The sequence below is a fragment of the Cucumis melo genome, chromosome 12, assembly GCF_025177605.1.
Source record: "Cucumis melo cultivar AY chromosome 12, USDA_Cmelo_AY_1.0, whole genome shotgun sequence".
In the NCBI taxonomy this organism is placed as follows: domain Eukaryota; kingdom Viridiplantae; phylum Streptophyta; class Magnoliopsida; order Cucurbitales; family Cucurbitaceae; genus Cucumis; species Cucumis melo.
Window position 1 is genome coordinate 28,083,408 of NC_066868.1, and position 23,292 is coordinate 28,106,699.

General features: G+C 31.5%; 4 protein-coding genes across 4 annotated transcripts; 2 read left to right on the forward strand and 2 right to left on the reverse strand.

Moving 5' to 3' along the window:
- Positions 1-1,436: 1,436 nt before the first annotated feature.
- On the reverse strand, positions 1,437-2,004 carry LOC103484708 (transcription factor PRE5-like). The gene is made up of 2 exons (XM_008441978.3): positions 1,846-2,004; positions 1,437-1,734 (listed from the first exon to the last, which is right to left on the reverse strand). The coding sequence occupies exons 1-2, from the start codon at positions 1,945-1,947 to the stop codon at positions 1,585-1,587; spliced, it is 252 nt and encodes an 83-aa protein (XP_008440200.1). The 5' UTR covers positions 1,948-2,004; the 3' UTR covers positions 1,437-1,584.
- A 4,700-nt stretch (positions 2,005-6,704) lies between these two features.
- On the reverse strand, positions 6,705-9,364 carry LOC103484631 (F-box/kelch-repeat protein At1g74510). The gene is made up of 2 exons (XM_008441851.3): positions 9,187-9,364; positions 6,705-8,446 (listed from the first exon to the last, which is right to left on the reverse strand). The coding sequence occupies exon 2, from the start codon at positions 8,409-8,411 to the stop codon at positions 7,095-7,097; it is 1,317 nt and encodes a 438-aa protein (XP_008440073.1). The 5' UTR covers positions 8,412-8,446; positions 9,187-9,364; the 3' UTR covers positions 6,705-7,094.
- Positions 9,365-17,173: 7,809 nt separating this feature from the next.
- Positions 17,174-20,406, forward strand: LOC103484557 (uncharacterized). Its single transcript, XM_008441726.3, has 6 exons — positions 17,174-17,411; positions 17,504-17,574; positions 19,396-19,444; positions 19,542-19,648; positions 19,827-19,909; positions 20,033-20,406. The coding sequence occupies exons 1-6, from the start codon at positions 17,363-17,365 to the stop codon at positions 20,253-20,255; spliced, it is 582 nt and encodes a 193-aa protein (XP_008439948.1). The 5' UTR covers positions 17,174-17,362; the 3' UTR covers positions 20,256-20,406.
- Positions 20,407-20,881: 475 nt separating this feature from the next.
- Positions 20,882-23,292, forward strand: LOC103484480 (UPF0426 protein At1g28150, chloroplastic). Its single transcript, XM_008441607.3, has 3 exons — positions 20,882-21,151; positions 21,257-21,424; positions 23,019-23,292. Exons 1-3 carry the CDS (start codon positions 21,107-21,109, stop codon positions 23,190-23,192), a joined length of 387 nt encoding a protein of 128 aa, XP_008439829.1. The 5' UTR covers positions 20,882-21,106; the 3' UTR covers positions 23,193-23,292.

Below are 23,292 nucleotides of genomic sequence, written 5' to 3' on the forward strand. Positions count from 1 at the left end.
AGGGGATGTTTGAGACCATTTGAATTCATTCATTCCCTATTTGGAATGTAGTGGGGATTGAATTAAATGGATACAATGATTCTTTGTTTGGCATTTTAGACATTCCAACTTTTGAATGGTTACTGTCTTTATTTCATGATCTTGACACAGATTTCATATAAGTTTGTTCTTTTACCATTGGAAAGTTTCATGATTTCCGCCTCATTTCGCCTCAAAAACATTTAAAATTTTGTATTATGTTGTAATTTTTTTGTCTATTTCTTTTAAATTTATACCCTCATGTCAAAATTTACACCGGCATTATCTTTTATCTATCGACATCGATACTTCTATCCTTGAATTTGTGGTGATGGTTATTTATTTATTTATAAGAAGAAAATGGTTGGTTTATAATTTGTTCTCTTTAAAGATGGACCTTTTTGTTTTTAGAAGTTTGTCAAATTTTCGATGATTTAATATTCGTTGCATGTTTCTCGTTACACGTTTAATAAATAAAATATGATAATATTTTAGTCTTCAAATATAAGGCCCTCAATTTGCATATTGATTCTCCCCTTGAAATAACCGATGATGGGTATCAAATAAAATCTAAAAAAGGAGGTGTAAAGTGTACTAATAAGATATAAAATAGATGCATGATATGGTATGGTATGGTTTAGGGTTTTAGGGGGTTTCTCTTGGTTCATATCATCTCAACTATGACGAAGAAGTAATAATTGTAATCTCAACACTTTACATTAAATTCCTTACTAATTATTTCTCTCTAAAAGTTAAAATTTTTAGAATATATGTATCCTTTGGGTATGCATATTTTGAAAGTTTAGATGGAAATTAATTGTATCCTTATAGTTTATCTATAGTGTTTTTTATGTGTGAGTTTCATTTCTACTTTTTCTTTTTAATTTTGTCTTGAGTTTGATTTTTAATTGATTTTTAAGTTTTCAAACATTGTAGCACTAGTGATGCTCACTTTTAACCTTAGGGTTAGATATTTTTAACTAATTTTATTAGTGACTAGAAATCAGTAGAAAACTATTTAAATTATTGTAATAGAAAATTAACATAAACGAGCAAAAAAAATATGCATTAGTGAAAACTTAATAAGTAATAGTATAAGGATAAAAAAAAATAATAGTGTAAAATCTTGATGACTCTCAAATAAAAATAAAATCCAAGGGTAAAAATGTAATAGTTTTAAAATTCTAGCGACCAAATAAAACATAAACCCAAATCTAATATATATCATCACAAAATAGACTAAAAATTTAGACACCAAAAATGATATTCTTGTCCAAATTTAAAAGAGTTCACCACCTTTTATCTCTACATTGATTATTATTCTTTTTATCCCTTTTCAATTAAAGGCATAGAACTGAATATCAAACATGAGACCAACACACACACACACACACACACACATATATATATAAAAGAAGTATGGAAAAATAGAAAAATACATATAATATATATAGAAATATTATAGAATCCACAACCCTTTTTCTCTCTCAACTGTCGGTTGTTTGGTAACGCTGAAGAGACCAAACTCATCGGTTTCAAAATACAAACGCATACAAATGAGACTAATTAAGTAAAAATTAGAAGATCTTTAACCATTTCAAAGTCAACACCCATTGAATCCAGCTGCTTCCATAGCCTCTCACTTAAGTCATCCACTTCCTTTTGCAATTTCTTTATATAATCACACGTCTCCTTCAATATCTCCCCCGTCGATGCCTATACACATAACACACCTTAATCACTACTAAACTCAAAAACTAATTATATTTATCCTTAGTTAAGTTAAGTTAAAGAAGAAATTAAGTAGACGACAACGAGATTAAGTACCTCGGAGGAGTTGTCGGGCTTATGGTTGAGTTGAGGGAGCAAAGTTCGCAATTTGGAGACAAGATTTTTAAGCTCATTATCACCTAATTTGGAGGAAGCCATGGATGAAAAGAAAAAAAAGAAGCAAATTTGGAGAGAACAAAAAAGGAATGTTGTTTGTGTTTTAGCTTCTAGGGAGAGGGGAAGAATGAGGTTTTAAAAAGGGTAGAAGAGAAAGTTCCAATCACGGCTGGCCCATTTTCTTACAATATGAACAGTGAGAAGGCCCACAATCAAAGCCCATCAGCTTACGACAATCGAACACCTGTCGTTTCTACGAGAAGATCCCTTCTACGGTCTCACTTTTGTTGCGACAAATCAACGCACCTTCTTCGTATATGTCGTTCCTTTACTTACCACTTCTTTTCTTTTTCTTTTTTAATCTACATTTCTTTTTTGGATTTATACATTTTTTTAAAAAAAATATAAAATTCGAAAAATAAGACAAATCTTAATTGAAAATTTCCCAACTAACAATCTTTTTTAATTCGTAAAACAAACTACCAATACCAAACCACATTCGTTGTTTCTTTCCAAACTTTGTGTCTTGTGAGGGAATATTGTATTCGTATGTATATCTATTATCTAATCTATGTGCTCAATTTCTGCGACAAATCAAATGATTTTCCATTACTAAAACATACATATAGACAGACCAACTCTTTAATTTTGTGTAAGTTATTGTTAAATTTTTAATGTTCCCCTTCCAAGAATTAAAAGCCCAATCATGTTTGTTTCTGTTCTAATTGCGATAAGGTTTTTTTTTTCTTTTTATTTTTCCTTCTTTTTATGGGGTGAGAAAGAGAGAGAGAGAGAGAGAATGGTACAAAAAAGAAAAAAGAAAGTGTCAGAAAGGAGCAGTGTGAAACAAACATTTTACAAAGTGAAGAGTTAGAGCTAAGGGTTATTTGAGTTCCTTCCTTCAACTTCAAATCCAAATGAAATCTTTGAAACCAAATCGTTATCTTCATGAATGGTCATTTCCTCTCTACTTCCACCTTCTTTTTGTCTTTCTATTTCTATTCTTACCCTAATTATATAGTCTTCCAATTTAGTTTTGATTCTAAAGAAATAGATCAAAAACCAAGAAAAAACGAACATAAATCTTGATGTTATTCTTCGGATAAACTTCATGTTATTCTTTCTATAAATACATTATTATAACTCTAATGAGTTAACTTTAATTTTTAACTTTTTCTTATTTACAAAGTTCTTCAACTCTAACTTTAGAATCAGGGTCTAGTTTCCTTTAGTTTACAAGTTGATCTCTGCTTTCTTCCAAAAGTACAAATTTACTTCGTTGTCATGTACGTGAATGTCAGTATGTATTTTTTTCTCTCATTTAAATTTTGATATCGACGTTTTGTTCTTTCTTTCAACACATGTAAATCATTGTTCTCTCTTTTCTTGATATGTTAATTTAGAATTCAAATTGTATTTTAAATTTAAAAAAAGATTAGACGTAACGTAGTTGTTAGATAAGAGTTCACTTAAAAAGACAGATTGTTGTTATGCATGTTCATGGCCTTTCTATTTCATTAAGTCCATGTGCCATGTACTAACTATCACTTTATGGCTAATTTGTCCATATGTTCCTCCTACTCTATTGTCTACTATATATAATTACCAATCTCAAACTGTGTGTTACTTCCTAGCTATATCCGTATTCATTACTTGATTATTAGATAATGAATAATCAAGTAATGAGTCACCATAAATATTAAAAGGAAACTTAACTATTTGAAAAATAGTTTACCCCTTGGCCTATTTTAAAAAATAAATGTAAACATGTGTATATTATATATATATAGTATTCTGCAGCCAAGGACGAAGCAGTAGGTTTAGCCTTAAGAAGTACTGATCAGTTGTTTAGTTGCAGACTCACAATAATGAACATCAATTTCTTTTTGCTTTTCTTGTAATATGTGGTGTTGAAAATAATCAAACACTTAATTCCAAGGTTTGATTCTAATTTTATGTCAATTCAACGAAGATTGATTATAATATACTTCAAATAGATTGGGACGTAACTCAGAAAAACTCAAATAAATTACTCCCAATTTTACAAGAAAAAATAACTAATTTTTAAGTCATTATACAAAAGAAATGACATCCAAATGACAAAAAAATCATGATATATTAAATTAGGTTTGGTACTATTGTGATATATTTATATACAAAACAACTTTGTTTGTATGTTTCATGCGTCAACATTATAATTAATTTTAATTTTGTGTGTTCCAATGTTGTACCTTAGCACTTTGGTACATATTAGCGAGGAAATAGTTACTCGGAGAGTACTTAGTAGTTAACTACATCACACCCAATTCATCATTTATTAGTATGTTAACTTTACATCTTCTTTTTTCTTTTTTTGAGTTTTCAAGTACATGTGTGTTTACTCTTCTCATTATTATACACTTGGAAGTAATTTCTTGGAATTAGTTTACATTTTTACAAACAAATAAATCGTTAAATTATTCTAAAAACAAAAACAAATAAAATAAAAGAGATGATGATTTTAATTTGTTTCTATGTGTCATATGGCGACGCTAAGACTCTAATTGCCAATGCCAATTCAGTACTATATTTATGTACATATTATATTGGTCCATTACCTATTATAATTAGGCATGTGAGTGTATTAAAAGAACCCAAGGAAAAAATATATACATATTGTTTGGGTCTTTGAAATTTAAATTAATTTGCATGTGGGTAATCGAGCGTTCAAACCAACAATTTCACTCCTAAACTTTACTTCATATTCACATATCACTCTTAATCCCTTCATTAAAACTTTACTTCATATTCAAATGTCACCTTATTTTCTATTAAAATATTTTAATGCAAGCAAGCATCGTCAACAACCCAAACGAGTGGCAAACGAGGGTTTGTGGGCGGCCATTGAAGAGGAGGAGAAGAAGGAAGGAAAAAAGAAAGAGAGGGAAAAGGAAAGGTTCTCTTTTCTAAAACATGATAATATATAGTTTTATTGTAGAAATAATTGTTTTTTTTTATATAGAAAAGAAATAAATATGTTATTAGTAAGTAATAAATAGAGTTAAGGAGCTAAGAGGGTTGAATAAGAAAGATGGGAGCACGTGAATATCTCCACAGCCAACGAAGCAAACGTAAAAACATTATTCAAAATACTCAAAACAGAACATTTAAATCGATCAAAATTTTCGTTACACAAATAAATCTATATTATATATATGTATGTGTATAGTAATTAAAAAAAAATTAAGTTTAGTGGAAAAAGAAATGGAAAATTGAAAAGAAAAGGCCACTGAGCTGTGAATGGGGCATCCTGTGTTAATGGGGAGAGGGCCCAGACACCAAAAAAAATAAAAAGAAAGTATAATAATTTTTTTTCTAAAAAATTCACTGACATTGGCATTTGTAATGTAAATTCAATAATTGTATTGTATTTCAGTCCTAACTTACCAAACCTCTTTGGATGTTTTGCCCTAATTTTGAGGGCAGCATACCCCACAAAACTGAAACTCAATCAAAGGGGACTTACTTACTCTGCTCTGCCTTCCAAAATTAATAATCACTACCTCACCACTCATGCACACACTTCAAGTTCAAACCCCCCATTTAAATCCTTCTTTTTCCTTTTTTTTTTTCTTTTCTTTCTTTAATGAAAATCAAATTTATTTCCCTGTGTGTGTATACTTAAAAAGCAAATGAAAGCAATAATAATAAGCAAAAGAATATTAATTTATCATTATTATTATTGTTCATTCATATATAGACAACAACGGTTGTCAGTTGTTGAGCAAATAATGATATTACAAAGAATCTCCCTCCCTCCCTCTCCCTCTATTTTTTTTTTTTTTTCTCTTTATCTCCCCCTCCTGATTGAGTTGATTTGAAGCACTTTTCTGTTTTTCTTTTTTTAATTTATGGGACCATATTTCCATGGTTAGAAAGGCCATAAGTAGGAGAGTTATATGAGTTTCAATCATATTCAAATTTTAATGTAAAAGATATTTTAGAGAGAGAGAGGTACAGAAGAGATCTAGATGTTAGAAAAGGTAGGGGCCAAGGGCAGGTAGTTTAGAAATTGAGAAGGGAAGGGAAGGGGTTAACGAGCTGTGCACCAGGGCTACAGTTTCAGCTTTCAGGTGGGCTCTTTCAGCCCATAAGTACGCCCCACGACCCTTTGTTCCCGGGGGGGGGGGGGGGGGGGGGAGGGGGAGGGCAGGCCACTGTAAACCCAGTTTCCCTCCCTTCTCTTTCACTATACTATACTATACTATATAAAAACACCCCAACTCAATGGCATTGCCTATGCCGATTCCGTATCAAAATATGGTAAGGAAGTTTATGAACTCATCATTGGGGGCCACTTAACAAATATGTGAAAATGCAGACTAAATAGAGCAATTTTGGGTTGCCTGACATTGGCATTCAGAGCTTTCACTGTATGGTTAAGATTGGACACAATGCCTACATGGATTTTATATATATATATACAATCATAGGATGAGAGAAGGGATCCTGATAAGGATTCTAGTTGCTAAGGACCCCCTCCCTTGCTGAAAAGGATCCCAGTTGGAAAATATTTCAATAACTTTACAATCCCTTTCATGGTTAAAATTCTTTTATCTCATCATTTCAATCAAATTCAGAAAAAGTGGAAACCCAAAAGTATGTAGCTCTCATATGCCATTCCAGTTACTGTGATTATGAGGGAGAGATTATTTTTAGTTTTTCTTTCCATTTTTTCGGTTTTTACACATTAATTGCTTGCAATGGGGGTGGGGGGATAGGGGGAGGGGATTTTGGTTTCAAGGAAAAAGATGAGAACGTTACAAAATTATTTCACTTCACAATTCAGTAATTTGGATTTGAACTTGTGCACATAGTCAAAGCAACCTAAAAACATGCATCAGCGCTTCAGATTATTTCTTTTTTTTTTTTTTTTTTTTTTTTGACTGTTCTAAATGATACGGACATATGAGAATATCTCACAGTAAAGGAAAAACAGGGGAGATATAAAAGCAATAAATAGAAACAAGAGAAAGATTCTACCTTCTTCAATTGGACCTATTCTATCTGTGTTTAAATATCACCGCAATTTCCACAGCAGCAGAAGGCAGAGAGAGATAGCTTGCCTTGAAAAGTGAGGATCATGAAGAAGTCCTTTATGAAATGACTCCAGACAGCACAGAGGGTTGTTGTTAAGCATACCGGACGCCTCAGCATCCCATGACTGCACAGTTATACACAAAATTTCCTAACTGCCTGCTGGCAAGCACATCCCAATGCAGCTGGCCTTGATCTGGGGCCCAAGAGTATATCTCAATCATACGTCCACCTAAAGCCCTCGGTCCACCAATGACGACTAGTCGATCTCCACAAGCCCTAAATGCCAACCCCCAACCATTTGTTGAGACCACACGCTCGGGCAATCGGCCTACAGCCACCCACGATTTTCTTGCCTTGTCATATCTTTTTACCTCCCTATGTGCATAATCTGCAGCATACAAATTTTCATTTACTACTGCAACCAAAGGAGGTGCCTCAACTGCAGCAACTGGCACACCAGCCCCATCTCCAGCATTTCGCCCCGGGTACATGTTAGGTATCTCACGCCACGTCCGAGTCTTCAAATCATATTCTTCACCACAAGTAAGAGTTGTGTTACCTGCCCCAGTTCCGCCAATCACATAGAACTTTCCCTCAAGAAATACTGCAGAGCACATTTTCCTTGCTTTGTTCATTCTAGGAAGAGTGACCCAAGTTCCTGTCTCAGAATTATAAAGCTCGGCTGAGTTCAGGAGGTTCCCTTTTGGATCACAACCACCAGCTAGTATTGCAACTTCCCCAAGACTAGCGGAACCAAACAGAAATCTAGGTGTATTCATATTCATCCCAGATGACCATGTGTTATTCAAAATACTGTATCTATATATAACTTGGGACATCGTTTCCTTCCCAAAAACAAGAAGTTCAGTCCCAACAGCCAAGGACTCCTTATCTGATGACATGAAACATTCATTTGATGCCATTATAGGCAGACGCATCCAACGGTTAGAGTTTGGATCATATGCATCCCATTCAAGAAGGCTGCAGGAGAAGTAAATCCAATGTTCAATGATGCCCATCCGCCTCCGTAGTTTATAAAGTTCACCACTTGTAATAAGAGATCGGAAGCTCCGATTCAATGAGGCAATTGAGCCATATTCTGATCTTGAGCAGTAGAGGAGACAATTAATTGACATGTCCCGACCAAGTTGTTGGATCAACGAACCTGAATCCGACTGGTCTCCACCGCAATGCTGCTTATCCTGATCGTCAACTAAGGTTGCTGGAAGATTTAAATCTTCCCCTCCATTGTGAGCACCATCTATCAACTTGCATAACTTTTTTGCTGGAGGTTGTTCCATATCTTCTAAGTGATGCTTCTTATTCGTCATCTCAATCACACGGAAAGTATTGTAAACCCATTTGCTTTCTTGTTCGCAAGAGCTAGGCAAGTCCCTCGAGATGAGATAAGATGGACCCTCCAACATGTTTATAGGATCCAAATGAACCGACCCTCTTACAACTAGCAGCATTAAAATGCAATGTCAGCGAACAATGAAAGTAGAATGTTAATTCCTCAATCATTCCATGCGAATGAAAGTGTCAACTAAGTGGCTAGCTAATAAATCGAATGGTAATACCCAAAAAAAAAAAAACAAAAAAAAAGAAAGGAAAGCGTTGCATACTGTTACAAATATGTAAAAAATGAATCTAGGAGGGAAAATCATTGAACAATTTCCAACAATCTGAATTAAGAAAAACCTAAGTGCATGCAAGCAACGGGAACAGATCGAGAAACAAATTAAGTGCATGCCCATCTAAAAGAAGAACGACAATTACACTTACAGAGAGAAAGAGCAATGAAAACAACAATTGCCAAAACCTAAAATCAAGATCTTCAGATCAAGTCGGGCATAGGCATGAGTAAATAATCGAAAAGGGAAAAGGGTTGCCGCAGAAAGCAATGATAAAGAAATGCAAAAACATAATTGAAACCAATCTAAACTGAGAACTTCATTTCTGGAAGTGAAAACACAATAACAAAAAAATAAAAAATAATAACAACAACAATAGTAAAAATCCCATTGAAGCTAATTATGGTATTGACCGAAGAAGATGTTCATCTTTCAATTTCTAAACAGTAATTACAAATTGAGTGGGTGCCCAGAAAAGCATGAGGCTAAAACTACAAACTAAAAGAAAATAACAACAATCAAAGGGGAAAAAAAAAAAAAGAAGCAAGGAAACAGAGGTAGAGCTTACAAATTGGATAAGAAAAGGGGGTGAAGTGGGTGGAGGGTGTTGGAGTTTATTTTGTGAAAATCAAAAACCCAAATGCTCCTTCTTCTCTATCCCACTGTGGGCTGTGGCTACAGATTCTTTCTTTTGCTTCTGGAAATATTCGGTGTGTGGGAGAGAGAGTATTACCCATTAAATTTAAGATTACCGAAAATATTACTTTTAATTAATTTTTATTCATCAAATTATTATTATTGATTTTGGTTTTGGTTTTGGTTTTTACAATATAACAGAAAAAGGGAATTGGGGGTGTAAAAGGTGGGGCCTACAATGCGGTGTAAACGTGTAAGAATCGCCGTTTTGAAATTACGAATGGGGTTTCCATCTTTCAACTTTGAAAGGTAACGGTGTTTTTGTGTGTTGGGTTCTCACTTATTTTTGGTCCAAACTTTATGCTTTCGTTTCTCTTTTTCTCTCACTCAAAACTAATTCCCTATAAATTATGAATCTAAACCAAATCCTTTTCTAAAAAAATGAGTTTAGTTGTTTTGCTTTGGTTTCATTGGTTTTTTTTTTCAAACAAAGTTTAATAACATAATAAAATTGAAATGTATAAAGGTAAAAATTTATCGAAATAAAAGAAAACACGTGAACTCGATTTAAAATCAAATTTACGGATAAAATATTCAAAACACTAAACCACAAGTAAGATTTCAAAATAGATGTTCAAAATCCATAAAAAGCCTAATATCAAAATTCAAAGCAAGTTCCTCCACTTCAATTTTGTATGTTTCTAAGAATTAAAATACGATTTAATAGTATTAACTTCATCAATTGCAGAAAGGATTATATTTCCTCAAAGTCCACCATTACATTCGTAATTTTAATAGTGAGGGGAAAAAAACATGTTCTTGTACAAAGTACTCATGATCTAATCATGATCTAAAGGAAAAAAAAAAGTTAAAAGTTCAAGGATTTAAAATATGTGAAAGTTGTTTATTTATCAAAAAAAAATTCTTATAAATGGAGAATCGCTTACATTTTATTAAAAGACAACATGATGTCAACTTTATTCCTCCGCTGCAAGGTTACTTCAAGAGAAAAAATAAAATAAAATTAGTAGTACATGGTGTTCGTGGCAAAATCAATCACCATATCATGAGAGTGAGAGGTACCTCAAATCCTAAGAACATATTCGAAGGCAGCAAGGCAAGCAAAGACAATCAATGGAGCAATGTAGTTGGTAAGGGGTGTGAAGAAGAAGAAGAAGTTGAAGAGTACGAAGAATGTGAAGGGAAGATGACTCTGTGAAGAATGTGGAGGTTGAGTAAAAATGGTTGGGTTATATAGAAAACATTAGGTTGGTTCGGTTCGATTTTAAACCAAAATTTCGCCTACTAAACCGGAAAACCGAACCGATCTACTCTAGTTCATTGGAAAAAAGAAAAGAAACCAAACCATTGTAATTTGAATAAAAGGTAACCAAATCCTCTCTTCTCACACTCCCCGTTTCCTCATGCTTTCAACATTTGGAGTTTCCCTCTCTCATTATTTCTTTCTCAACCTCTATTCATTTCTTCTTATTTATTTTTCCAAAATTAATATTATATTATTCTCCTAAGTCACTTTTACATTTTGTAATATTCTTTTCGCCGTCTAAAAAATTAAGCTTCACAATAACTCATCATACAATGAACTTTCAATATTTACTTTTATTCAAATTTTTATCATTACTCCGCAAAAGTCTATTAGGCTCTTTTGACATGTGTATTTTTATTATTATTATTATTTAGTTCAACGATACAAGAGTAAGTATTTTATGTCAATTGAGTTATGTTCATGTGGACGATAAAAGTAAAATATTACGTTTAGTTAAATATTGAAATTTTATTATTTTTACGAAATAATATCTTAAGAATACTTATTTTTAAATTAGGTTATCGTTCATATGTTGTTGAATCATCAACGGACAAAATCTTAGATTTTGTTCTTTTTTGATATTGTTTTATTAGAACGATAACGTCCGACAGTATACAAAAAAAGAAGATATCGTTAGTTGATTCAATAATGATGTCTTGGATGATCGATTCACCTTTTATATCATGAAACGTATCGTATTTTGTCGACTAGCGTCTCATACTTTGTCGTCATTCATTAAATATGAGGATATAGAAGAACAACATGATTTTTTCCAAATATGTAGCTCTCATCCTAGCCCTAAAATATACACATGTTACGCTTATTTATTATAATCTAAATTAAAATAATCGGTGTAAATTCAAATATGAAGCTCACTAGATAAATATAAATGATTCAGTTCTCACCTTCACAGTTATTTAACTCTAACAAATTGATAAGAATTACGAGAAAATGTATTTTACTTTAAAGAATTTGTAAGATAACTTTCTTCTCTTTTTTTTTTGAATAAATTTTTTATCTGAGAGAATATAATTGTTTTGAAATTCTTTTTTTTCTTTCAAATTTCTCAAATAAACTTTTCATGTAGAAACAAAATATAACAAAACTCATTATTCCCTTTTATAAGTTTTACGTTTTGTAACGCTCGCTCTAATTAAAAAATTTTATATTTTATGCAATGAACTCTTCATTTTTGTTTTCATTCAAACTTTTTTTTATTTATACTCTTCAAAAGTTTGTGAGTCTTTTTTAACACACATATATTACTATTATATAATTATCTAGTACAACAATACGTGGACATGAAGATTCAAACTTCCAATTAATCTATCGGTCGAAAGTGTATACTTGAATGTTAGTTGAGCTACATGCTCGTGTTGATTATGAAAATAAAATTGTATTTAATTAATTTAAATACTGAATTTTTTTTATAATTTTTAATAAAAAAATATAATATCTTTACAGAGGAACAACTACGATATAATTTTTCCTTTTTACGTTACCATTGGTATGCTACCTAAGCCGACACACAAAATCAATCTAAGATATTTTTTTTCTCTCATTTTTGGTCATATTTTAGTACTAATTAAAATAGAAGATATCATTTAGTTGCTTTTACTATATGATGATGTGTTATGTTTATTCATTAATTTTTATACAATTATATCGAACTTGATTGAGTATTTAATTTCCATTAAGAAATTGTTAAGATGCATTGTAATTTTTTTCTTTTCTACTTTTCAATTTGAGAGAATTTGCAATTCCTCTATTTTTAAGTATTGGATGTCTTCAAATTCTTCATGCATTATTTTTCAAGTTTCTATGATATATACAAACAAAAGATAATAACTGAATTCATTATTATCTTTCTAACTTTATGTTGTTTTTGTTTCTTTTTCATTTGAAACTAATTATATTATATCTCTTCATGCAAACTTACATGTTTTTGTAACGCTCTTTCTTTCCCACCTTTTTCATAATTATTCATGCAATGTGAACGTAACCTTCCATTTTTGCTTTTATTCAAATTCTTATCTTTACTCTTCAAAAGTCCTTGAGACTCTCTTGACATGTATACATTATTGTTATATTATTATATCCTTGAGTGTATTAAACATTTTGACACTTAATTACGAATGCCTTTTTGTTGTAACTGTATACTTTATATTGATCAAAAATACACTATTGTATTTCATTAAATATTGAAATATTTTTTAAAAATTTTAATTTTATGTGTGAAAATATTTTGATAGATAAACGACCATGTCATTCTTCTTGTTTAAGTTATTGTTGACATGCTATTTAAGCTTATCACACACGAAAAATCAACACATATATGACATACTTTGTCGTCGGTCAGGAAGTATTGAGGATATAAAAATAATAGATTATTTTAGATTACACATTACATATCAAAACATTATACTCTAAACTAAAATAATATACGTCGATTATTATAATTATTGAAACTTAAACAAATTGAAATAACGGTTAGACATATATCTTTAAAATAATGAAAATTGAAAATCAATTATGTATTAAAGATAAGAAATATGGGAGAATTAATTCATTTTCCTTTGAAAATTTGTAAGATGGTTTTCTTTCTTTCTTTTTTTCAAATTTCTCGGACCATTTTTTTATTTGAAAGAATATTGCACTTCTTTAAGAATTGGCTATATTCAAATTCATGTATTTTTTTCTTTTTTTAATTCTCAAGATGAATTTTTAATATACAAACAAAATATAACTGAATTCAGTATTACCTTCCATTTACGATTTGTTCTTTTTTTTTTATTGTATTTCAGTTATACGTTTTGTAACCATCTTTTTACCTTCTAAAAAAGCTTCATAATTCATGCAAACTGAACCCTCCACTTTTACTTTCATTCAAAATTTTATTTGTAAGTACTTAAAAAAATTTATTGCGATACTCTTTTAATACGTATACATTTTTGTCATATTATTATTTAGTGTACAATATTTGGAGTAGATATTTAAACATTTATTTTTTTTATATCTGTCAATGTGTCCAGGCCAGTTTACATGTACCTAATTAATTTATGAGAGAATTAAGTATATGTCAAAGTTTCACGTGGGTCATATACATATAATATTGTTTTTAGTTAAACATTGAAAAAATTATTATTATTTTTATGAGAAATTATTTTTTAGACCGATTATTGTTAACATGCTACCTAAATCACTACATAAAATCTTAGATGGATATATATTATCTTTTTTTCATTTCTTATTACCAAGTTCAGATAATATTGCTCGACAAATATACCTTGAAAACGAAAGATACGGTTAAATAATTCTAATAATGACATGTTATTAATATCTTTTATATAATAAAATGTATCTCACCTTTGTCGACTTGCATCTAATCATACTCTGTCGTTATTCATGAAATTTGATGATTAGGAGAATAACATAAACGTCATTTTTAAAAACAATAAAAAACGTATCATTCTAACATTAATACATACATACTAAACTAAATTCATTATACACTAAATTAAAATAATCAACACATTCAATTCGAGCATACTAAGTAGTCTCACTATAGATAAATGCAGTTAATTATTATTGGTCAATGATCACATCCTTATCTTTAGATTTTTTAGAAAATTTTACATAATTGACAACAAATTAACACAATTAATTAATATATGTAATTAAGATTGAGAATACATATTTTTTTAGAATTTTGCTTCTTTCTTGGTTTATCTTCACTTGTTTTTTTTTTTTGTAACGCTTTCTTCACCTTTTATAAAAGCTTCATAATTCATGCAATGAATTCTTATTCTTTTCTTTTATTCAAGTTTTTATCCATTCATCTTCAAAGACTCTTTTAACATGTATGCATGCATTATTATTATATTATTATTTAGTATAACATCACGTGGAGTTGAGTTTCGAACGTCTTATTTAATCTCTTGATCATTGAGAGTGTATTTTTTTTATGTTAGTTGAGTTATGTTTCATGTTGGTCACAACTTATATACTATTACAATAGTATTATTTTCATGTGAAAATATCTTTGCGAAGGAACTATGTACTATAGACTTTTTCCTTTTTAGGTTGTCGTCGATACGTTACAAAGTTACACGTAAAATCTTAAAATATAGATTTTGTTCGGTTTTGGAATTTTTTTACTACCTAATTCTAGACAACATTGAACAAATATACCTAAAAAGGAAAGTAACGTTAGTTAATTCTATAATTATGCGTTACGTTAATGCACCTTTTGTATCATGAAACATATTCCACGTTTGTCAATTCACATCTGGTCATTCTTTGTCATTACGTTATTTATGAAATCCGATGTTTGTGGTGATCATTTCTTTGTCGTTACGTTATTTATGAAATCCGATGATAGTAGTGAATCATTTCTTTGTCATTATGTTATTTATGAAATTTAATGATGGTAGAACAACGATAGATTTAAAAATAAATAAAAAAATTGTGATTTTGGCATTGAAATATACACATTACATCAATTATCTCATTATAACTCTAAATTAAAATAATCAACATTCAATTCAAACATAAAATTCCTACTAAATAATCATAGTAATTATTTTCAATTTAACAAGGAGAACACACCTTTCTAGAATAATGAAAATTGAAAATTAATATATATGTAAATAAGAAGAAAAATATGATCGAGAATGCCTTTTCCTAAGAATTTATATAAGATGTTTTTTTCAAGGAATTTTTTTTTAATCCTTGCCCCTCTACAATTTTAGGACTCTAAAACAATATATTGAAAATTGAAAATTAAAAGTTAAATTATAGTATTAGAAATGAGCTCTGATTGTTAGAAAATTAAAATAATCAACTGCATAAGTAGAAATTAAATGAGAATACAAATACTTTCTAATATCCTTTAAATATTGTACAAAATGGGAAGGGAAAATGACCCAATAAATTATTTTCAATTTCTTAGAAGAAAATAAAATAGATGTTAATTGAATCTACAAAACAAAATATCTTAATTCCATAGTATATATATTAAATTTGGATTAATAATATGTTCTTGGTGAAGATACATGAAAACATAACATTACTTTGTTGTCCTATTCTTTCTCCACTAAAATTCCATCCTAATTTAAAAATAAATATGTCTATTCTATTTTTTTTTTTTTAATATATAGTACTAAAAGAAACCAATTTATGATGAGAAAGTGGTGGGGTTTTGTATGTCTTAATATTATAAAATCTCTTTTGGGTTTTGGGCCATTCTCCCCTTCCCATTTGTACAACATTTAAAATTCTAAACTCACCTTTTCTTTTCCTTTTTCATTTATTTATGATCAGATAGAAAAATATTAACGATCTCTACTTAATTGAAAAACTCCCCCACAGTCTTAGGGGTGTGACCAGCATTTTGAGATCTATTATATTTTAGAATTACCTATTTATTATTTTATTTCAAGGCCAAATTTGGTGTCATCTTTCCACTTGCCTTTCCAAAATATTCAATAATTCACACCATTCAGTTTTCTTATGTATATTATGTGTTCATATCCTCCTAGGATTTTGAGCCCATTACATTTTTTAGTTTCAAGGTTTAAGATGTATTTTAATCTGATTAAAGGTAATTATAGTGTTTTATTACAATTGAATTCATAATTGGTTAATATTTAGATCAATATATTATGGCTATAATTCTAGTTATAGTTATGGTCGACTATTGATAATTTAAATATGTTATTGGTTTAGTGTATACGTATTTTAAATGTATAAACGTTGGTCTTAACAAAAATTGTACAAAATTATTATTATTATTTTAAAAACAAAACAACTCAATTACCAACTACACAACCTAGAACCTCTTATATATAACATAATTTGAAAAAAAACGTCTTTCTAAATCAAATAGCAACTTTAAGAGGGGCTAAAGCTATGATAGATTTCATTAACATATTATTTGATGTACTACTCAACAGTGAATTATTTTATTCTTTTAAGGAATTAATGAAGTCACAAGTAATGTTGGTGCCCGTCATACATTTCAATTAGTTACACGTGCCTAAAGGAAGGGAGTCCAAATACTTTGTAATATCCTTTAGCCATTCAGTTATACAAGATGTTATGAATATATACAAATTCCATATCAAATAGTTATTGATCAATAATATTTGGAGAATTGAACATGATAAGTGATTTATCAGTGATCAATGATCCATAACTTAAAACCTTACTACTTTTCATCGTGAATTTAAATTGAAATCTCATTAGAAAAATATTGGAGCAACATTAGATGGCTAATTTTGAATGATCACGGTGAAATACACGACAAATCTATCTTTTTTTATGGGATAAGTGGAAAGTGGGAGAATAGATAGGATAAATCAAACTAAATTTTAAAAACTTCTTTAAAAACCTTTTTTCTTTTTAATTTTAGGTCAAAAAAAATTAAGAAGAAAATAAAATAGGGGAATTGTTACTGATAAAAAAATATTGAGAGAAAATAAATTTAATATAAAAATAAAATAAAATAAGGAAATATAAATATTTGTAAGGGCTTTCACCTGAAAAGCCCGATAATTTGGGCCGTAAAGCTCAAATCCAAATTACCCTTCTCGAAGATTCAATGCTTGTTTGCTTCGCTTCTCACACACGAACGCAAACGCAAACGCAATCTCCAGTGATTTTTGGTTTCTGTTTTGCTGGTCAATCTCTCTAGGCGCCAAGGGAGAAGCAGGGAGGGAGCCTGCCAAAGGGGTTTCCTCTTGATTTCTAGTTTGTAGGGAAGCAATCCAGATTCATAGCTATGGCTGGGAAAGAAGTTCGTGAATACACCAATCTCTCAGACCCAAAAGGTTCCCACATTTAATTATCTTACTGGGCCTCTGATTCTTGTTCTTATTTTGTGTTTTTCTGACCCCCATTCCCATTGCTCTTATATTTGCAGACAAAAAATGGGGTAAAGGGAAGGATAAGATTGACGATGAAGATATTACCTTTCAACGGATGGTTGCGAAGGTTAGCGCAATTTTGCCTAAGCCACCTTTTTTCGTGTTTTTTCTCGATAAGTTTCCTTTTATTTAGCTTCTCTATCTTTCTCTGTTCATCGTATAATCATTTGTTGGTTTATTGAGTTAACGTTTTCCCCAATTGGACTGAGCAATCTCAACGTGTAACATGATAATTTCCTAAGAGTTTGTTCTCTTAATAACACTCTTACTAGTTGTAGTTGGACACTGCATCGATTACATAGAAAAAAATGGAGGAAATTGACTATCAACTTGACAATGTTCATTACTTTACGCGGCATTCTTATTCTTTCTATACGATCGCTGTAAGAAGACACAGCGCAAACGAGTTGATCTAATAAATCCCTCTTTTCTGCGTAAAACTGCAACTTATTATTTTTTAATGCAGTAATTTACTTGTGGTTTGTGTATTCACTCAATGTCCCCCTACTTTCTTCTTTTAAAGTTTGGCAAATATGAAGTTCCATTCTTTTTCTTTGGATTTCTTGAACAGTTGATTTCTATGAGTATGTTATATCACTCTCAACTTTCAAGTTTTCAACTTAGGTCTTCATGAAAAACTCAACAAAGTGTTAAACCTTGTCTTGGAGCAGCATTGGGTGGGCTAACTGCTAAGCCTCTCTGATGATTTCCGAGGTGGGTCATGAACGTAGAATTAAGGCTCCAGAAATATAGATGTAAAAAAGGAAAGAAAGAATTGAAAAATGCTATCTTTGTAGTGTAGGAATATTACAATGAATTTGAAGTGAGAGGGTTATATAATCCATTATTTATGATATGGCCAACCTATGGGACCGTAAATGACTATATACTGCTTATTATTTCCCTTGTAATTTGCTGATTTAAGAAATTATTATTAAAATTTTGTTGCCTCGTTCTGTTTATTGTTGTCTATTTCTTGACTTTCTTTGACAGTGATTGATTTGGATAGGAAGATAGGTATTCTGGATAGAGCTTCCATGCTTCTCTGATTTGCCAGCATTTCTTAAACTTGGAATGTTTTATTTTTAAATGTCTCATAAATAGAACATTGAACACTTAACAGCTGACTGTTTTTGTAGAGCCAGCTTGTCATTTGACGAAGCTTTAAATTCTCATGTGCTTGAGCGAACACTTTTGTTCTCTTGTACTGATTACATCTTGCAAAGAAAGTCAAATCCCAAATCTATTTTCCTTAGTATGAACAGGGTTATCTCAAGCGTGACCTAAAGGTTGGTTTAGTGATATAGGTCCCTGTTCCAAGCAATTGGTTCCCTGATCTTCAGCTGTATCTGCAGTATTTATATTTTTGTTAATTTTCCCAAGCTGTTTAGACCTAAAGCTTATATGTATTTGGGCACACGAGTTGTTGAATTTATAGATACAGGTAACCAATATATCCAGGTGACCTAGATTTAAATTTGAATTTTTAGCCTTGGTTCTTTGCAAGAGTTCCTCTGCTTCCTCTCTTTTAATCATTTCATACTCACTTTCACTAGGAGACGTATATTTCATTTCACTGAAGGCAAGAACTAGCCTAAGTTGTATTTTTACTTGTCAAGAAAACCATTTCATTTCCTGTAGAAATTATTGGCCTCCATACGTTGTTAATTGAAGTGGCCTATAAAAAAAGAAAAATCGCATTCCCAGTAGAATTAGATTATCTGCAGGTTTCCCACATTTTCTACTTATGCCTTGTTAGTAGTGTAATATTTGTTATACTTGGTTTTCAAGCTGTGTGGTTTCTCTTGTGAAATTCTTCGGAAAGTTTTCTAATAACATGCCCTGGCAGGGATCTTGGCTTTTCTTACCGGGTGGCTGATACAAGCAGATGCAAGAGGTTGCAGGAGAACGTGGAGGTTACCTTCATGGACGAGGCGGTAACACTCTCTGTCTCTGTCTTTGTTTGTGCATCCCCTAACAATTCTTGATACTAGTTTTGGATTTTTAATTTTAACTCGAGTTTGGAGTTTGCAGCCTTGGACAGTGATGATTTGCTCTATCTTAAGGAGCAGATGGAAGCGGAGGAGGATGCAGAGCGCCTCCTTAGACGCACTGAGAAACGAGCCTTTGCAGCATTCAAGATATCCTTTTTTCATTATGAAAACTTGTAGTGATGGAAATTAAAGATACTCCCATGTTGATTAGGGATTCAAAGTAGCTATGGTGGCTTCCCTTTTCCTTCCAAAATTTCTCTCCTCATAGATAAAATAATCTCTCAACCCCTCATTTTACTGTCTCATTTCCTTAACAAATCAATACAAAGCTGCTAGTTTGGCTGATTCTGCACCCGCATCTGTTCCCTTGGCTCTTCGTGTTGAGCCAAAGCCAAAGAGTGGAATTAGGTCTCTGTCTGTGCTTTACCACTAATGATTGCATTCCCGTTACGCTTAATGTTTTCTGTTGGATCAGGCAGATTGTCTGTGTACTTCACTCATTATAAATTATCAATGATTTCTGGATTGCAGACAGCAAGATCTATTGAAAAGAGTAGTGGAAGTTAAACCCAAAAGACCCAGAGTTTCAAATCTATCAGATTTATCAAATCCAAAGCATGACAATAACAATGACAAGGTGAAAGAGAACCCGTTAGTGAAAACAAACAAAACTGAAGGAGAGACGGAAGCTGAAAATCCTGTCAAGAGTTTACTAGGTTTGGCATATGCTAGCTCTGATGATGAGGACGAATGAAAGGAAAGAATGTCTATAGGGTTCAATGTAAGATAGTTCAGTGTGTAATATTAAATGTAACTTAGAGTTTTGAGAGGATGTTTCATTTTGTTCTAAATTTTGAAGACAGTAATTGAGTTAATGAAATTTAGTTGGTGCTTCATTGAAGTTATAGATGGTAGTTTAGGTAATTGAAATACTTAATTTTTTTCTTCTCCACTGAGAGTATTCGTTTAACAAACGTTTATGTGTTGTTTTTTTTTTTTTTTTTTGGAGGTTAATATAGATGTGTCATTTTAATATTAAAGATAATTTAGGAGTTTTGAAGTGATGCATATTTTATTCTAAATTTTGAAGACTGTAATTAATTATTCGAGTTAAAACTGTTGAGTTAATGAGTTTTCTGATGGAATGTATATTTGATAATTGAAATGCTTGAAAATACTTTTCTTTTCTTCATAATTTTAAATTGTCTTTTTCATTTTTTTTTTCGAGGTTAATATAGATGTGTCATTTCAATATTGAATTTTAATTCATTCTATTTGTATGATTTGATTATAATTGTGACATACACGAATATTTGATGGAAATTAGTACTTTCGACAAAATGGTGGCTGGGAAAGTTATGGTTTTATTATTATTATTATTATTATTGTATATATATTTTATTCGGTGGATGTGTGGAATTAAATCTAATGTAGAAAGAACACGATGGGCATGTGGTTGTTTTTCGAAATGTTTGGTCAATTGTAAGAAGAAATGAAGGCAATTTGAAGCCATTACCTTAAATCCAACGCAAATATCATCTTCTTCTTCCATCCTTCAATCAATCACAAGCAACTCTGCTCCATTAGCATCATCAGAGATTAACCATGGCCGCTCTTCTTCTTCACTCCTCTTCTACTGCGAGCGTTCTGGTATGCCCATTTCTACTCTCTTCAATTGCTTTCGCTCTTTTCTATTATTTGCTTCTTATGTCTCTTCTCCGATGTTATCGATTTTCTTCTTTGATTCTATTGAAGTTTGGAGAAATGGGGAAATTGAAGGCACGGAGTCATCATTCCATTTTATCATCCAAGAAACCTATGCGCAGTAGCTTTCTTCGTCTCGGCTCCAACAATTCTACAAATGGCATCTCCGCATTTTTCTTCAACCCTGTTGAGGATCCTGTACTCAAAGAAGCTCTTAAGGTATCCCATTAATTCGTACATCAAGAACCCTTCCTGGGTTTTGGCTGTTGTGTTCATTCGCTTAGTTTGTTCCTGGATTAAGGTCTTGATTTCTAAGTATGTTCAAAATATGGAGGATTCAATTAATTTCCCATTCTATTCCCATAGCACTTAAAACACTAATTATCTTCAAGCAGAGTTACAAATTTGGTCTACAAGTGCGAGTTAGGATAGATGGATGCATGAATCTAAATTTTTTCTAGTCATGTCATGTTGAAAGTATTAGAACTATGTCGGACCGTTGGTATAAGAAACTCAAGCAATCATTCTATCTCTCTGATGATAACCACTGCATAATATAAGTATTGTTGAGTCAGCTTTTTTTTATCTGCCAATAGTAACCTCGAACTAACATCAAAGGAGAAAAATTATATGCCTTTATGATCTGGAAGGTTATTTGTTCAGAAAATTGCATAAAGATGTTTATAATTTGTAAACTTTAAGCAATAGAGAACTTCGGCGGGGAGTAATGCAGACTTTAATGGAAATTTTGGCAATTTAGTATTTTCTCAACTAGAGGATATCTTTATTTGGCTTCACTTTCACAAATCCAAACCCGTTCTTCACATTATTCCTATATTGGTTACCTTACAGTAGAACCAAAATTCTAGAGGAAGAAGTTAACAAGACAGTTGTGGTATTGGTTTCTTTGTTTCCTGCTACCTCAGTGACAGAGCATTCACAGATTAATCTAAAAGTTGTATGCCACTCTAGCTACTTATCTCCGAGAAGAAACCTCTTTTAAAGTTCTACTTGATTCATAGTTTCATACCATACAAAAGACTGAAACTAAACTCATTTTCCCCTTCAATTGTGTCGGTACAGCTACACTACTTGGTAGTTATTCAAATTCTTTCCATCAATGAAATCTAAGTAGGAAATGTTCCAATGGATGCCCTCAAGATTGACGAGTCCTGTTCTGGCTGGAAGAATCCAGTATTGGTGCTTCAACACATTTAGTTCGCTGATTCTTGCCTTGTTATTAAGTAAGATTGAAAGTTTTCTAGAAAGCTTACTGTATTAGCATCTCATCTCTAAGGCTCGTCGTTGTCACCATGTTGCACTCACTTTCACACCGATATTTTTGAACTCACGATATGGCACCAGGTTCAGTTGTGAGATACTAGACGTTTTTGGATTAATTTTTTAAGCGCTTAAACAATGCAAACAAGCCCATGCTGTTAGTTGTTTTCCAAAATTCATACTGCTATGGAGACTGCTGAAGTGAAAAGTAAACATCGTGTCATTATCTCAAGTACATATCCATAGAATTGAATCAGTCCCAATCACTTGTTGAGACTGAATGTTTTAATGTTTATTGGTTTTTCATCATTTGAAACTAAATAGGCAATCCTGGTTTCAAAGATGCATTAGGATTCTTTTTTAGCATGGTTCCTTCTGAACTATATAGAATTAGATGTCGAGGCTTCAATAGCTGGGAGGTATGAATTCTTTAGATGAAAACACTCGCTTTACCAACTCCAATTTTTCCATGTCTTTTGTAGTTCATAATCAGACATATCATGTCAAAGTAAAGTAATTTGAATTGTTGTAGGAGCCAGTGGCGTTTGCAGGTGGGCTATTTGCTGGACTTTTAAGGCTTGATTTGAACGAAGATCCACTAAAGGAATGGGTTAAGAAGACAGTGGAATCAGCTGGACTCACGGAGGAAGTTGATACTCAAGGATCTGTACAAGAGGATGGCCCGACCGAGATCGAGATTGAATGATCCCATCAATGGATCTAACCTGGTATAGACAATCTTATTTATTCCAATAATATAAACCAGAAAAGTGCGAATGAAATGATATTTGATTACTATTACTACA